Source organism: Girardinichthys multiradiatus, chromosome 1 (genome assembly GCF_021462225.1).
Source record: "Girardinichthys multiradiatus isolate DD_20200921_A chromosome 1, DD_fGirMul_XY1, whole genome shotgun sequence".
In the NCBI taxonomy this organism is placed as follows: Eukaryota; Metazoa; Chordata; class Actinopteri; order Cyprinodontiformes; family Goodeidae; genus Girardinichthys; species Girardinichthys multiradiatus.
Genome location: NC_061794.1, coordinates 20,582,250 through 20,598,442, shown reverse-complemented (window position 1 = coordinate 20,598,442; position 16,193 = coordinate 20,582,250). Strand labels below are relative to the sequence as shown.

Genomic DNA, 16,193 nt, shown 5'->3' with positions numbered 1-16,193 from the left:
GGGTTTAGCTATTCTTTTATAAGCGACAGTACAGCATAGCAGGCTGCTTCAAGTTAATGCTTTACGGCCTCAGTATATTTGCAATTTTTAGTAGTTTGTTTATCTCAATATACAGTATCACTTAAGAAGGATACAAATATTGACATTTTGTATGAAAAACAAAATTTGTACGCTACCAAAATTATCCTTGCTATGAGGATTATGTGTCAACAGGCGTCAGTGGGATATAAACCTTTACCTGAAAGAAGCGATTTGTGAGAATAATCTACACGGGGTTTAGAAAATACAGAAAACATCTTTCCCATAAGTTTTATTTATACAAGAGTAACAGAAAGTTAGTAGTTTTTAATTTTTCAAATAAAACTGTTTATAAGTTAGGCTCAAATCTAGTCTAAAGTATTAAATTTGTTTGATTTGCTTGACGCAAGTTGGAAAAAATGGCACAAATGAATCTGTTCAAAAATGTTGTGGCCTAAAATCTCTAAAACCTTTATGCCAATGGACTATGATTTTATGGAGGAAAATTATATTAAAAGGTTATCTTGGTTTTACTATAGGAAAATGTTCTGATATGATGTGTTGGGCAGTATGGGATTCTTACAGTATGATAACTCTGAGTAAAAATACCATAGTTAATAATAATAATATAGACTTTATCGATCTCACAATGGAGAAATTGTGCTCTGTATTTAACCCATCCCTTAGGGAGCAGTGGGCTGCCATTGTGTGGCACCTGGGGAGCATTCAGGGGCTAAGGGTCTTGCTCAGGGATCCAGAGTGGCAGACTGTGGGATTCGATTACCACTAGGCTACCACTCCACCAGTTGTAAAATCTTATGGTATTTACACCAGAATTCTAAACAAAAATGTATAAACCTTTTATTTAAAACAAAATAGCAACTTCTTCTGCCATGAAAATAAAATTGACTATTATAATTATCATATATGTGTAATATATTTTTGTTTTTCTTTTTGATTATGGTACATAGACACATAAAATAAAATACAAAAGGTGAGTGTATTAACAATTACTGTTTTTTTTTTTTTGGGTCACGGGGAAGCTGGTGCATATCTCCAGCAGTCTACGGGCGAGAGGCAGGGTACACCCTGGACAGGTCGCCAGTCCATCGCACTATGGAATAAGCGGTAGAAAATGACTGACTGACTGACCGTTTTATTTTTTTGCTAAAGATATAAAAAAATTATTACATTTTGCTTAAGTCAAAAGTACTGAGTCCCTGTCATTGAAAACAAATGTTTCATACGACTTCTCTGCTGTAGCTGTGTGAAAGCCCTGTGTGTCCTTGTGAGATATAACTCTTGTCCCATTTCACAACCTCAGAGACTGAGTTGCAGGCAGGTGATAAAAATCTGTAATCTCATTTTAACGCCATGCTGACTGGACCTTGTGGAACATCCATCAATTCTGGGACAGAATCGGAAGATCAATATAAGGATGTAGGTTTGTAGCATTCAAACATCAGGCAGCCTCTAACAATAGCTTGGGTTGGTCTCTCTTTTTCCCATAAGTTCAAGGGTGTTTTAGAAATTATTCAAATTGGTTAAATTACTTACTAATCAACCAAACTGCAGCATTTAAAGGTTTCTTATTTGTCAACTGAGCTAGTTTGAAACAACCTACTTGACATTCTCTCTTCTGTTTAGGGCTGAAACAATTAAACGGATCATTATTAATCGATTATTTAAATAATCGTCAACTACTTTAGTAATCAAATAATCATTAGCTGGAGTATACAAACTCTAAATCATGCCATTTGCTGAAAGAACAACCCACAACAATTGGACAAAAAATATATATATTTTGCATTTAAGATAAAAAACCTTCTTTGTCTGTAAATATACTATATCCAGAACTCCTCAAGCAGCGTTTTAGCTTCACCTGGTACAAATCCTGTAAAGAATCTACTATAAGCACCTTTTGCAATACAATTATTAATCGATCAATTGAAAAAAATAGTGTGAAGATTTATTGAATAGCAAAATAATTGTTAGTTGCAGCCCTGCTTGGGTTATGTGTCTCTTTTAACCTGCAGTGTATTCTGGGTGCCATTTTGTCTCCCTACAGCGATGTGGTGTCAGATTATTTCATGCCTTTTCTTGTAGAATGATCAGGAGAACATGTTGAAATAAAATTAAAATTTCCTGTCAAATGTTTTCATCAATCTGTGGCTGGTGAAACTTTTTTTTCATGGAAAGTGTTTGGACATTACTTGAGCTATTTAGTTTTTATCTCCTAAAAAGGAGGACATGCTTGTATAGAACAATTTAGAAATAAGGAGCATTAATTAGTAACAAACAAACATCCTCATACTCAGCTATGTGACAACACTATCATTAAACAGGAAATCTTATCAACTTTGCAATTTTATGACAAAAGGTGAATATATGCTGTTATTATCACTGTTATTAACTTCAACACTTATTAACTTTAATTTTGCACTGACATTTTGATTAACAACATGAAGCAAACCCCAAAGCTTTCCTCGATCCAAACCGTTCATTATTGACCTATCTTCTCAATGACTTTACACACTTTTTTGATGTTTATTTATATATTTTCCAAAAGGAGGTCAGTGTCAGGTTAATTGGAAGTGGATTCATGACTTGTGCCCTTGGATGCTTCCTTAATGGAATCATTGCTCTCTTGGTTGCCTTATTAATTTGTTATAAAACTGCTGCTTTCGGGGGTTTCTCAAACATTTCCGCAGTGTTACTTTGTTCATTCACAGTAACGTATTTTTGTCTTCACAGCTCCACCTCAGCTGACTGAGAAGCCTCAGGATGTTCAGAAGACCATCGATGACACTCTGGTGTGGGAATGCAAAGCCAACGCTAAGCCCAAACCCTCATATGGCTGGCTGAAGAACGGAGAGCCCCTGGATCACATGGAGGTAGAACATTTTTTTATTCTTTTCAAGTTTTCAAAATGACTTTTAAATTCAACCAATAAATATTAATGAGGACATAAGATCATCTAAACCATTTCCAAAATTTCAACCGCTATAAAGCGTGGTTCCCAAAAACAGACAGCTAAAGTGAGCAAGTTGAGAAAAGAGTAAAATAGAAAAGCTGAGAAAATGAATACATATTGATATCAGAAATATGTCTTGAGCAAAATAATAATAAGTTATGCAATGTTGGTGTGAAAAGAACAGAGGGTTTCTTGGACTGGGGATGCAGGTCAACCACTGTTCAACCAGACAACCAGAAAGTAGATTTTTCACGTCTGCTTCTAAAACAATTCAGATCCCAAACATTTCCAAGCTGTGTGAAATAAAGCCATATTAATTATTTTTAATTTTTATAACTTTTTAATGAGACTAGAGCATAAATTGTAAGTTGCACAGAAACAATGTAATGCGAACAGCAGAGACATTTTTCAGTGTAATTTCACTAAGAAACACAACCTAACTACAAAATGAAACAAAGATAAATAAAAAAAATAAATAAATAAAAAAAGCTAGATAAAACAAAATAACATTCAACATAAATGGTCTTAATAATGATTATTTTGGTTGTAATTAAATTAAATTAAATTAAATTAAATTGCCCTGCAATAGACTGGCGACCTGTCCAGGGTAATAGGCACAAGCTTCCTCGCGACCCAATATGGAAGAAGCTGTAGAAAATGAATAAATTAAATTATATTATATTAAATATACTGAAGAAACTCTACTCAAACTGGGTCTGTGTTTATTTTGGTAGTTGGATTTTCTCATCAGAAACCAAAGATGAAAAACAAACACATTTTTTCATCAGAAATTACAGATGAATTATCAAAAACTGGTATTTAGATTTTTGGTTTAAAATGCAAAATGTGAAATTCGAAATAGACACATTTTTTGTTTTGTGGCCAATTGACGGATTAGGAAAATTCTACATTTAATATCACTTTCTTTTTCGTAGTTTATATAATATAAACATGAAATCTCTGACTCAGAGAAATTAAAAATTATATATTTTTTTCAGTTTTCTAGAAAGCCCTGCATTCTCTGATCATTACATATTGTGCCTCTAGGAGGCGCTGTTTCTTCTGCACATCTTGACAGGAATATACCATTTGAATAGAGCTGTGCTCTAAAACATGGATAAGCCAGGCTATCATAGTGTGTAGCTAAAGCAACTTTGTAATCATTTATAATATAATACCAGGTAATACATACCCTAAGTCTGTTTGAAGACAGAGGCCAGTTGCTGTGATTTAAAATTATTCCCATATGTCCCATTTCTGTCAATACTCACTATACAATAACACCGCTGTCATACATGTTATTACATGGGTTTAAATACTAATATGCAACCTATTCACTTGTTACATGAGAAGTCTGTAGGCTACAGATGATTAAATGTTCTGATGGCTGCGATAACCAATTATTAATATATATGTACCTTAAAGAAAACAGTACTTGATCGTATTTATTTAACCCTCCTGTCTTTCTGTAGGTGTACAAAATCCTTCACTTCTCAGATAATGCAGTAAGTGAGGGCTGGCTTTTCAGTCCCACTTCTCGTGTTTTTCATACATTTCATAAATTCACATGAAATAGGTTTGAACAGACAATTTACAATGATTTTACAATGTGTTGAACAACATTTTTACTTGCTTACATTCAGGTCATAATGTGCAGTGATTTTGCATTACATTCGTTTCAGAGGAGGCCGTGACTACAAGGAACATTTGGAGTTCAAGTCAGATGCTGTAACTGAGCTATTTAAAGAAGTTACTGTGTTGCTCAGGAAATTAACATGAATGGAACTGATTTGTTCTCTTTTCACACTGTGTTACTTTGATTGGTTTGTGTTTCTGGTTGTAGTGCACTGGTGCTCTGTGTCTATTATGACGTTCACTCTGTTCACACAAGCTATGAACATTCTTCTAAACGGGGAGGTCAAGGTGTACAGAAGAAACAGTGCCTCCTAGAGTCAAAACATATGATGGTTGCAAAATTGGGTGGGTGTATTTATAATGATAAAAGTTTGCTTCTTTTTGAAGGCCAACCTTCGTCCAAACCTCGACCGTGGGGGACTGTCGGCGACGCTGGCGGAACGCTGGGTATGGGTGTGTGCGGGGAGGGGCTGGGCCAGGGAGGGACTTGCTGGTTTGGGCTTGGAACCCGTAGGTACTCCTTGCAGTTCTAGTTTTTTCTTGTTTCTCTGTGCCAGAATTTTTTAGTTTTAAATATTTTAAATCTGAAAAGAAAATTAAACCAAATTTCCCTCATCCATTTTTGGCCACATAAACAAAAAGTGGCTCGTATTTAAATTTCTCATTATGTATTTTAAAACAAAAATCTAATAACTACCAGTTTTTTGTTATTCATATGTGAAACCCAATTATCAGAATATACACACACCATGGTTACACAGGCAATAAATATTTTGTATTGAAATAAATTTAAATACAGATAATTTATTTTCTATTTTCTTAAATAAAATAAAATGGTTCCGATTCCTAGTTAGGTGTGTTTGTTACATTAGAGTAGAAAGGCAAATGCTATTCTCATTGTATTACTTCCCATTTTAGTTTGTGGTGAATGGTAAATAACTGAATTTACACAGTGCTTTTTTAATCATAGAGATCTCTCGCAACGTTTTACACAAGAGCCAAATTCAGTGCGTCGCACTCACAAACATGCACACATTCATACACTGATACACAGATCAGTAGGCAATTTTTGGGTAGTGCCTTGCCCAGTGGTACATTGTTATGTGGCAGAGAACGATGCTGGAAGCAAACCCACAACTTTCCAGCGACTGTTCATCCAACTGAGCCACAGTCCCCCTTTCTATGTTAAGTAAAGCTCATCTTAGGTCATAATAAATTCCCAGCAAACAGAGAAAATGCTCAGTAATGTCAACTTATTAAGGATAACTGAAAAAAGTAACTTATTTTTGCTGTATGATGGATAGTTAAGATTTAATTTGCTCATGGAAATTTTCCAAATGATTTCTGCACCCTTGTTCGAAGCTTTTTCTTTTAAATATTATTGTTGCTCTTAACAGAGCCTCAAGCAGTTCACTAAATGGAGATAAATATATGAAAAGACGTTATAATTGCTCTCGGGAGCATTTTAAGATTGTTCTTTAGGAGCATTTTGCTCAAAGGGTTCTGTATTTGCTGGATTCAAGTTATTCTTCCATCTCATAAGCATGCACTTGGCAAAAACATGCCAATTTTAGAGGCTTGTATTTGCTACTGACTAAATTTGGCATCAAAAGTATGTACGTGCATAAACTGTGGAGGGTGTTTGAATGTGTTTTGCAAAAATGCCAAAATAGTGCCATTTTCTGTCTGTAATCAACCAGGGATTTTGTTTGACAATTTAGTCCTCTGTTGTTTATCTGCTAATCTCAACTTTATCATTTAGTCTTCTCTCTGGGGGAGGAAGAAAAATACCTCATCATCCAAAGAGCATTTTAGATTTCGGCAATTTGCCTAGTTTTGTGTTATTGTTGTATTGATGTTTTATGCTTTCTGCCTAAAAAGCATGGCACTGTTATGTTCACTGATTTTATCAGTATTTAAATTGGGTTATGAGACTGAAATTGGAACGTTGTTTTATTGGATATGTGTTCAAAGGGTAAATATTATCCAAAATTTGAGGCATTTTAATTAGCCGCCTTACTGTCTGTACACATGTATTGAAACAGTTTTTAATTTTCACTCTAAGTGGATGATAGCTATGAGCGAGTACATTTACTTTGTCATTTACAAAATGCATTCCTCTATGGAATTCATCTTGACACACTTATCGCCCCACCTGCACAAATGTGATATTGATTTGTAAATAACTTTGCAAAAAAAATACTTTGGCAGGTGGCCAAGGTGAGGTATTTCCTGTGCATGCGGCTATATTAATAAGGTGGGGTATTACCATTTTCAAAATGCCACTCTCAACTGCAGCAACGGTAAATCAATTTCCAAACCCAAAGGTCAGCATTGTAAAGAGAGGAGGACGAAGAGGGGGAGGCCAAGGGGGCCATTTGTTATTCCTCATTAGAATGGATCAGTCCTCTTTTTTCCTCTCCTGGTTTTCTAACCATCTCTTTTGCTCCTTTTCTCTTTTTTTGGTCCTCTTTAAGTTCTCATCTCTCTCTCTCCACCTTCTTTTCTCCTCCCTCCATTAAATGGCACAGAGAAGGGCTGTCACTTCAAAATGTCACCCTGGAAAACAAGGACCCACTCAAGCTTGTATTTTTCCGATATGCCACCAGCCACCCCCTTTTTAGTTATGTACACGAGTCTGCGATTTCCTTTCTTCTGACCTCCAAGCACCTCTGATTGCCCTTTTGCTGTGTAACTGTTTTCGTTGCGTTCAATTGGTTCAGCTGCCGCAAAACCATCATTTCATATTCAGCATAGAGAGCAATAACTAAGTGTCTATGATTTGCTTTTTCAAAGCATAACATGACATTGTGCTGGTATCTGAGTGCGGTCACGCATAATTAAAGGTGGTAATAAAGCAAATCCCTCCAATCGGTTTAACTGTTAATGGTGTCAGCACTGACACTGAGGCTTTGGTTTTCTGGGCCGAGGGCACAGAATGGTCCAGTGTGGAACCAACCCACAAACATCTACAGACACTGTTTATCTCTTTTACCCTGAGGGGCTGTTGCATCCTGAAAAGCACCATGCCTTGCTTATTTAGACCCAGTACAGGTGCAGCACAATAAATTTAAATATGATTGAAAAGTTAATTTATTTTTACAAATCAATTGAATAAGTAACACTTAATGTATACAGAGTGATATATGGTAGGTATTTTCAATATATTGCCAAGAATATTTTCTCAAATGCCCAAAACACTGAATTCAGGTGCTGAAATCATTTCCATGTCCACAGGTATATGACATCCATGACCAAGGCATGCAGACTGCTTCTACAAACATTTGTAGAGAAAATAGATCACTCACAGGGGCTCAGTAATTTCTGTTTTGATACTGTGCAATAAATCCAGCATGGCACCTGTCCATCAACTCTAATTTTATTCACCACTAAATATTCCACCATAAACTATTATAACAAAACAAATTGGAAGCAGCTGGTAATGGCAGCAACTCAGCCACAAAGTGGCAGGCCATTTGAGATTACAGAGGGGGCTCAGCCTACGCTGAACTGTATAGTGTGCAGGAGTCGGCAACTGTGTGCAGAGTCTGCAGGCCCCCTAAGTTCATGTAGCAGCCGCATCCAAGCCTTACGTCATCAAGTAAAGCCTTGGATGCAGTGGCCTAAAACTAGTTGATACTGGACTCTAGAGCATTGAAGACCCATTCTCTGGAGTGACGAATCTTGCCTCTCTGTCTCCTGATCCATTGGTTGAGTCTGGATTCAGTAGTTGCTAGGATAGTGCCAAATATAAGGTTTTGTGCAGATGGTTTCATTGTGTGGGGCTTGTATTTTCAGGAGGCACACAGTTCCAGTTAATTACCTTCTGATGCTGGACCTTCTGCTTTAGTATCAGTGTGTGACGTCACAAAAAGTCATAAGCACACTCCTAAACCTTGTGGACAGCCTTCCCAGAACGGCTGAAGTTGTTATAACTGATATCATTTTAAACCCTTTGGATTAAGGATGGGATGTCACTCAAGTTCATCTGTATCATGGCAGACAAGGGAATAAATAATTTACGAGGTTCACTTTTTGAATTTTTGCTGAAATTAATTCACTTTTTAGAGTCCTGTCTTTTATTCCTTCTCTCTCTATCATTATTTTCCCTTCTGTAAACGTAGCCAGTTATCTCCTAAAAAGAGGGAACTTGTTCTGTTCCACTTGAGAACCGCTGCATCCTTTCCCACCCAGAATCCCCTCTGGCAGGGGGTACAGTGCTAGCTCGCCCATGTGTAGCCAAGTGTCCGCCTGATGTGTGCTTGAGCTAGCCTCAGAGGGAAATGTATTTGAAGATCCTCAGCAGTGTCACTGACTGATAGTCAGTGACACTGTGATAGTCCTTGCCTTTTCAAGTAGGAGTGCTGTAATGATTCCAGACGACAGACAGACTGGCGGCAGGACCCTCTGGACCACTTTGTCAGTGACATTAAAAAGCCAGGTACACTCAATGGAAAGATCAAGGGCAGGAACAATGAATGCTGCCATACTTAAATTGATGTAACTATAAAAAGTAAGCAGAAAGCTGTGCCAAAGCTTCTGAAGGTCAGAAGAACACAGGATAGAGAAGAACTTTGTGCAGGGCATGCAATTAGTTAGTGTTCTCTGAATGGATGGCTTTGAGGAGGTAATTTTTTTATTTTTTTATTTGTGCTGTTGCATTTTTTTTACCACCAGCTGATTCTTTGTAAATACAAACAGCCTCCAGGACACAAGTCTCTTTCCGACTGATTCCTCTGAGATTTGACATCATCCATCTTTTGATAATGTCTCTCTGCTATGTCAGACGAAAGGTGGTTATATACAGTCACAGTGGGCCCATTAAGACAGCAGAAAACTAGCAATGTCTCAATTAACAAGCTCCTGAAGGAGAGGAAATTGCGGTAAAAGCCTAAAATTGAATCAGTGCATTTGTTAGAATAAACACACTTAGGTCGCAGTACATAAATATTTATATTATATTGTAGATATGTTTATACTGTTTAATTTGTACTGTATTGCACCAACTACACCAAAACAAATTTCTTGTATGTCCAAAAACGTACTTGGCAATAAAGCTTTTCTGATTCTGATTCTGATTCTGATAAAATACCCATAAAAAGAGCTAATTACTAATTGCACAGCCTTTTTAGATCCATAGTTTGTGGTACTGTTGTGGCACCGTATTGGTGTTTACAGACTTATTTCTAAGAAAAAAATTAACATTTTTACATGTCAAAAAGGGTTCAGGAAGTAATAAATAAATAAAAAGCTACTGCAGGAGGGAAATGTCTTGTTCGAGGTCAACAATAACTGAATCTCCAGATACTACAAAACTATTTTATACATAACCAATAAAAGCTAAAATACACAAGCACAAAACACAAAAACACTATTTCTTGAAAGAAAGTTTCTGCAGGGCATTAAAATGTCATAAATGTCCTTAAGGTCCCACCATATATCTCGAATTTCATTTAGTTGCCTTCAGTTTTTTGCATCTCTTAATTTATCGTTCTTTACTTTGAATATTTGTTTTTTGAGAAATCTGGCTTTATGAAGGCAATTGGTTGTAATGGATTTTATTTAGGGTATCAGAAGCTTCTCAGACTTGTATTTGTAAAACATTTTTTAAACTTTATCATTTCATTCTGCTTTATAATTGTCCACTATTTGTGTTAGTGTATTACAAAAAAATCTGAATAAATACATTAAAGTGGTCGTTACATGAAATATTTTGGAAAAGTTAGTGTGATCTCAATACTTTTGGAAGATGCTGTAGGCATTCGGTAGACCTGTTTAGAAAAGCTGTATCCTGGCCGTGGGCTGTTTAAAAATGCAGCTCTGAACACTTATTTAACTAGAGCTTGATTAAAGTCTCAAAATCTCTCAGCTTTACTAATCAACAATATTTTCTATTTTATATCACCAAGGATCAAAAGATTACACATAATATGAAAGGAGTACTGAAAAAAGCAAAAGCATTTTTTATTGATATTTCACTAGATTAACTCAAACTGTAATAGGAGATGATGTAAAAGGTCAACATCACAGTTTTATTTTTCCTAGAACCTTTCTGAGAATTGCAACTGCTTTATTTGGAATAGATAAAGCTGTTTTAATGCCTCTCCATGTGTGTTTTTATGTCTCTCTGTCTTCAGCAGGACAGAGTTCAGGTGAATAATGGAGTGCTGACAATCAGCAACTTGAATCTGGCGGACATTGGAATGTACCAGTGTGTGGCGGAGAACAAGCATGGCCGCATCTTTACCAATGCTGAGCTCAGAGTCATTGGTAAGACCAGGCCTTACAGCACACGAGAGATATTGTGTCTCTGTACACCCACATATAATTTGCCATTTGTTACACATGTCAACCATTTTCCATCTGGGTCATCAAGATAATTTTACTATACCATTTTAACCTGTGGCTTGTTTCCCTATAAATCACGGCTATATTCTGAGTACATTTACAAGTACATTTTTCTTTGCAATTCTGTTTAAGCACACAAGGCACTTCTAATCTTCTGGGGGGTTTTATACGTAAAGTTTACATACAGTCTAAATAAAAAAAAGACACCCTGCATCAACTTTAGAGTTTTAACATGTACACATAAGTGATCCCATCTTTACCGGCATCTATGCTTATATAAAAGTTCACAAAAAATACAGATTGTACCATGTCCTCTATTAAAGAAAGATAAAGCAAAAATGAAAAGGTTTGTAAAAAACTAAGTTCCCCCTAAAATACTGCGAGCTTTAGAATTGAAAGGTTTCACTTTGTATTTGCTGACTGAAAATGGCACACCGAAACTGTCTAGCTAAGGCTGCATGTAGCTACAGTTAGAGTCAGCAACGAAATTTCCCTTTGGGATTAATAAAGTATTTTTGAATTGAATTGAATTGAAATTGAGATACAGAGATGCACCATATTGCCAAAACAATTAGGTCACACCACCAAATCATTGAATTCCGGTGTAACAATCACTTCCACTGCTGCAGGTGGATAAAGTTTGGTGTGGAAAAACTTGACTGGTCTGCACAGAGTTCTGACCTCAACCATCTTGAACACCTTTGGGAAGAATTAGAGCAGAGGCTGTGATTCTGGTTTTCTCGTCTAACTATGAACACACTCCCAAACCTTGTGGAAGATGTTTATAGAATAGTTAGAGTTGCTATTGCTGGCAATGGTGGGTACAACAGCAAACTCGACCTTAAAGTTCTCAGACTCTACCTCCTCCACTGAAGTTATGGTGATCCTCAAAGTGTTCCCTCCGTTGCGCAATAATATCCTCAGTCTGGGTCTGCAGTTCTCCCCTGAATCGCACACAGCCTGAGACAGCCTCTCTTTTCCCTTTGCCAGAACGTCTTTGAGGCCAATCTAAAGTCCTTCTCCATATTCTCTGAATTCCTCCCATACCTCCCATACAAAATTCAACTGCTTTCAATCAATCAAATTCCTAATTTTTCCATAGTAAGAAGTCTCCAATACAGCTAAAGTTGATCAACACAGGGACTGTGTGATCTCAATTAGTAGTTATACGGTCGATCAGAACCCCGCCTGTGAAAGGAACATACATTTGCTAATAAATGATAAGAGAATGCTTAATGAAAACATAAGGTTGTTAAATGTGATCCTATAAAATATATGGTCATATTAATGTAAAAAAGGTTGGTAAACTTCAGGTCTGTACTGAATAGAAGAAATGGCCTCAAAAACAGGCACATGCAACAAAAAAGATGTTATATCACCTTCAAAAAGAAGAGTGAGAAACAGATTGGTCTTTATTGTTGTGCAGATATTCTCCAGGCAAACAGCATTTGAGATATTTCATCAAAGAAGGATATTCTTTTCTAAATGCTGAAAAAAAACATCTTTATATCGGTGTTGATGCAGTCTTAGCACTTAGCAGTGACAGGTAGGCACCAAGGCATTAGTGATAAAAAGTATGGAAGTTTGTGAGAGCCACTTCCCTTCCTCATACTGCAGCTTTATGTTAAGGTGAAAACATATTCTGATTCAGAAGTCAACGATCTTGCTTTAAATTATATTTTTTCCATTAAAGAAGTTAACACATTAACATTTTTCATCTCTAGTCAATCAACTAAATCTTTTAACATAAGTCATTAAAAAACATAGTTCTGTCACCAATGTCACAATTATATATGTGCTTGATTTAAGTGTTCCTTCAGGCTTTAAATAAAAATTAAAAAAAGATTTTCTTCATGTGTCACAAGAAAAAAAAAAGTCAAACTGTGACGTTGTTAGAAACAATGATGGCATTTCATGTGTAGTGTCACAAAATGAAATTTGATGCAGCATGTGCACCATGTTCTGATACAGTGCTGTGTGTTCTGTTTGAAGAGCTTTTTGCTGAGTCGGTGCACATCTAAAACAGCTTCAGACGATGGTGCATTAGTAATTAGGGACCTAAAGAAGAGCAGCAACAAAGCCTCACCCTTGTTTTGCCTTCTCTCATTTTAGCTTCACAGCCCTACAGCTCAATTTTTAATGCATAATGTTCTTCTAAAGAAGATTCAGGCCAGTAAAATACAAAGAAATGGAACCTTTCAAAATGATGTACTATGGTTCATTTATGAGTATGTCCCTAAATGTGTGCAAACAAGAGCATATGTATTCAGAAAGAGCAGGATGTGAGTGCTGACCCACCTAATGGATGGAGTGACCTTCATGTCTTAGGAAACTTTTCAGCTTTCCTCCTCAATCGTTGTTTCCATTTCTTGTTTTTCTCTTTTACCTCAATCGACGAATTTAACCTCCCTCTCCTTGAATTCCCTCTCTACAGCCATCGCTCCTGACTTCTCTCAAAACCTGTTGAAGGCCCAAACGTTGGCCCGACAGGGCGGCGATATTCTGATCGAATGCAAGCCCAGGATGTCTCCTCGCGGCGTGATTTCATGGAGGAAGGGGAAGGAAGCCCTGCGCGAGAGCCACAGGTGCCAGGTTACTTTCTGTGGAGCTGTTGGTTGAGTTTGTCTGTTTTACTTGCAGAGCAGGATTTCAGTGCCTTTTTTTATTTCACCCTACTTGATATTCATGCTGACAAACTGCGAAGAACAGAATCACAGTGTGACACAATATAATTTGCAATGCATAACAGGGTCCGCTCTTCACCACATTGCCCGTTATCTACATTCCTTTCCTGAGCTCTGTTGTACTTTCCTCCTCTGGCTGGTCTCTGCCCTGTTTGTTTAAGGTAATTGGGCGTTTCTAGACTGCAGCATTCAGATCAATGTGCCGATCCATCAGCTCATTAGCAGCATGTGAGGCCCAGAAGGTCATTAGAGCAGGAGGCAACCGGTGATACAGACCACCATGAAGAGGTGGAAGAAGGGGATCAAATGCCCAAAAGGACTGATCAATGGGATGCTGCTGTGCTCACGTTCTTTTGTGATAGCAGTGGGCACACCGGGGGAATGTGCTGGACGCCTTGTTTCATTAGAAATCAGGTTAAGGAAAAATCAATGCAGTGCGTCTGTGAGCTGAGAAGATGGAAAAAAGAAGGGAAATGTTAATCAGGCAGGTAAAAAAAAAAAAGTCTTTGTCTGAAAGCATAATTGTGTTCTAAGTAACAAAGATCTGCCAACAATCAGTAGCTAATCAGAATTTAAAGTGTCTATGCTCACGTTGCAGTAAACAAGGTTTCATTTGCATTCATAAAAGACGTCTCAAAACAATGACTTTGTATGACTTTCAGTTGTTGAAACTAAAGTTAATATGTGATCAAAATAGGGATGTGATCACTTGAAAATGTTATATCAGGAATATTGTATACAGAGATCATTAAATATCAGTATCAATACATTTTGGTCAATTATGTTAGAAATATGCCCAAAGTGATATAAGCTAATGATATGGTTCTAAGAGTGGAACAATTTGCATTGATTAGTATTCCTTCAGCATACGTTTTTGACTTTTTTTTATTAAATCTGTTTTTAAGCCTAAATTCGTGTCTCAGATATGAGACCCTTTGGAATAACCCAAATAACTAAACTTCTAAATGACATAAAAATAATAAATTCACTTCTTATAATTTGTAGATTTGCAAAACTTGAATATTTCAATTTTTGGACAACGTTTTGCTAATGAAACAAACATGAGATCACAAGAGAAATCTGTTCAGAAGATGTTTACACTGTTCGAAATCCTTATATGTACGGATTGTGGATTTTATGTACATCTATACATAAAATGAGCAAATATTTAATTGCCAAGTGTCTCACTCATGGCGCACCCAACATTAAATTAGTATTTGTTTTGCTAAAATTGAGTCATTACTAATTAACTACTTCACAGAACCTCACTTCACAAAACTCCCAACTGACCTTTTAAGCTCAGGTACAGATGTGTTATGCTGCATAGTAAAACAGTTTTTTTTAAAGTGTGGTCAGTGAATGTGGTTTTAATGGCAGTTTCCTTATAAAACATCAACACGAACCACCCGAAATGTTGTCATGGTGAAGATCAAAACCAGGAAGCATTTTATCTATACATTTCAATAAATAGGGTTTGATTTTCAGAAATGGTAAAACGGCAATTTAAACAGAACAACATTTTATATGACTTGCAATTGTCGGCACTAAAATAGAAAGACCTGTTCAAACACATGAGAAGTTAGACAAACAAGCAGTAGTGCTTTGTATTTTTCCACTGAAATTATCCCAAATATGAAGGTTTATTCACAGTTCTAACAAGATTAAAAACTTCAGCCTGATTAAACTTGTAGAAACAGAACCATCCTGAAGTGCAGCTGCACATTAATTGTTGCTCTGGTTTCTTTTGTCTGTGCAAATGACTCACAGTGTATTTGACAACATCCTCATTTTTAGCAGAAATAAACCAGCGAGAAGCAAAGCACACCAGCTGGCACATGCAGGGAACTGGCTGGAATGCATATTTCTCATTTGATACAGGATTAATTGTTCAACAGGCTCGGCAGCTTTGCCACGTCTAACCTCTGGTATATCTATCTTCCAGAACAGCGGGGGTGCCACAGGTTTAGTCATCTCTCACCTCCACCTGGCAAACAAGATGTTTGGGAAGCTTTCTGTTAATTCCAAAGAAGACAAAAGATGTTATATGTGCAGGATATTAGCAGATTATATGTTCCAAATGTCTGCTAAACCCAGCTTGCAGATTTATCAGCCTCTAAAGTGTTGGAAGGGAAATGCATCTAAGCTGCAGCATGTGGTATCAATCATGCCCATAAAAGCATGATTTCCCATATGAGATTTAATATCCCACCCTTGCCCTGAAGTGGGTTCGCCGCATGCAGGATGTTAGGTTTTTACATTATTGCAACTTCTCCCACCTGCCTGTTCCCCTGTTCCTGGCTTGTTAGCATTTCCTTTCTCCACATTGAAACGAGGCAGTTTCCCGCACCGTTACGGTGTTGGCGCAATCCTGATCCATCCTACTGGCTCAGCTAAAGTACCCATAATTCTTTCTAATCTTCCACGGATAATGTCTTCAAGCATCCGAGATAGAAGAAAACAAATCATCTAAGAACAATGCAGTATCCGATTAGTTAATAAAATCATGCTGGGGCTATACTTAAGTCAGCTCATAT

The 16,193-nt window shown here is 36.9% G+C and overlaps 1 protein-coding gene across 5 annotated transcripts in view; it reads left to right on the top strand.

Moving 5' to 3' along the window:
- The window catches only part of cntn3a.1 (contactin 3a, tandem duplicate 1), a 137,853-nt gene that overhangs the window by 80,310 nt on the left and 41,350 nt on the right, over positions 1–16,193 (top strand). For 2 of the 5 annotated variants that reach the window (XR_007040260.1, XM_047378882.1), the window contains exons 9-12: positions 2,773–2,912; positions 5,015–5,074; positions 10,765–10,897; positions 13,410–13,560. Coding sequence is in view for 4 of the 5 variants with exons in the window: in XM_047378882.1 (XP_047234838.1) it covers positions 2,773–2,912; positions 5,015–5,074; positions 10,765–10,897; positions 13,410–13,560 (484 nt within the window). In the remaining variant the exon portion in view is untranslated. The remainder of the gene's footprint in view (positions 1–2,772; positions 2,913–5,014; positions 5,075–10,764; positions 10,898–13,409; positions 13,561–16,193) is intronic. The other 3 variants (XM_047378891.1, XM_047378909.1, XM_047378900.1) reach the window with 3 other exon arrangements.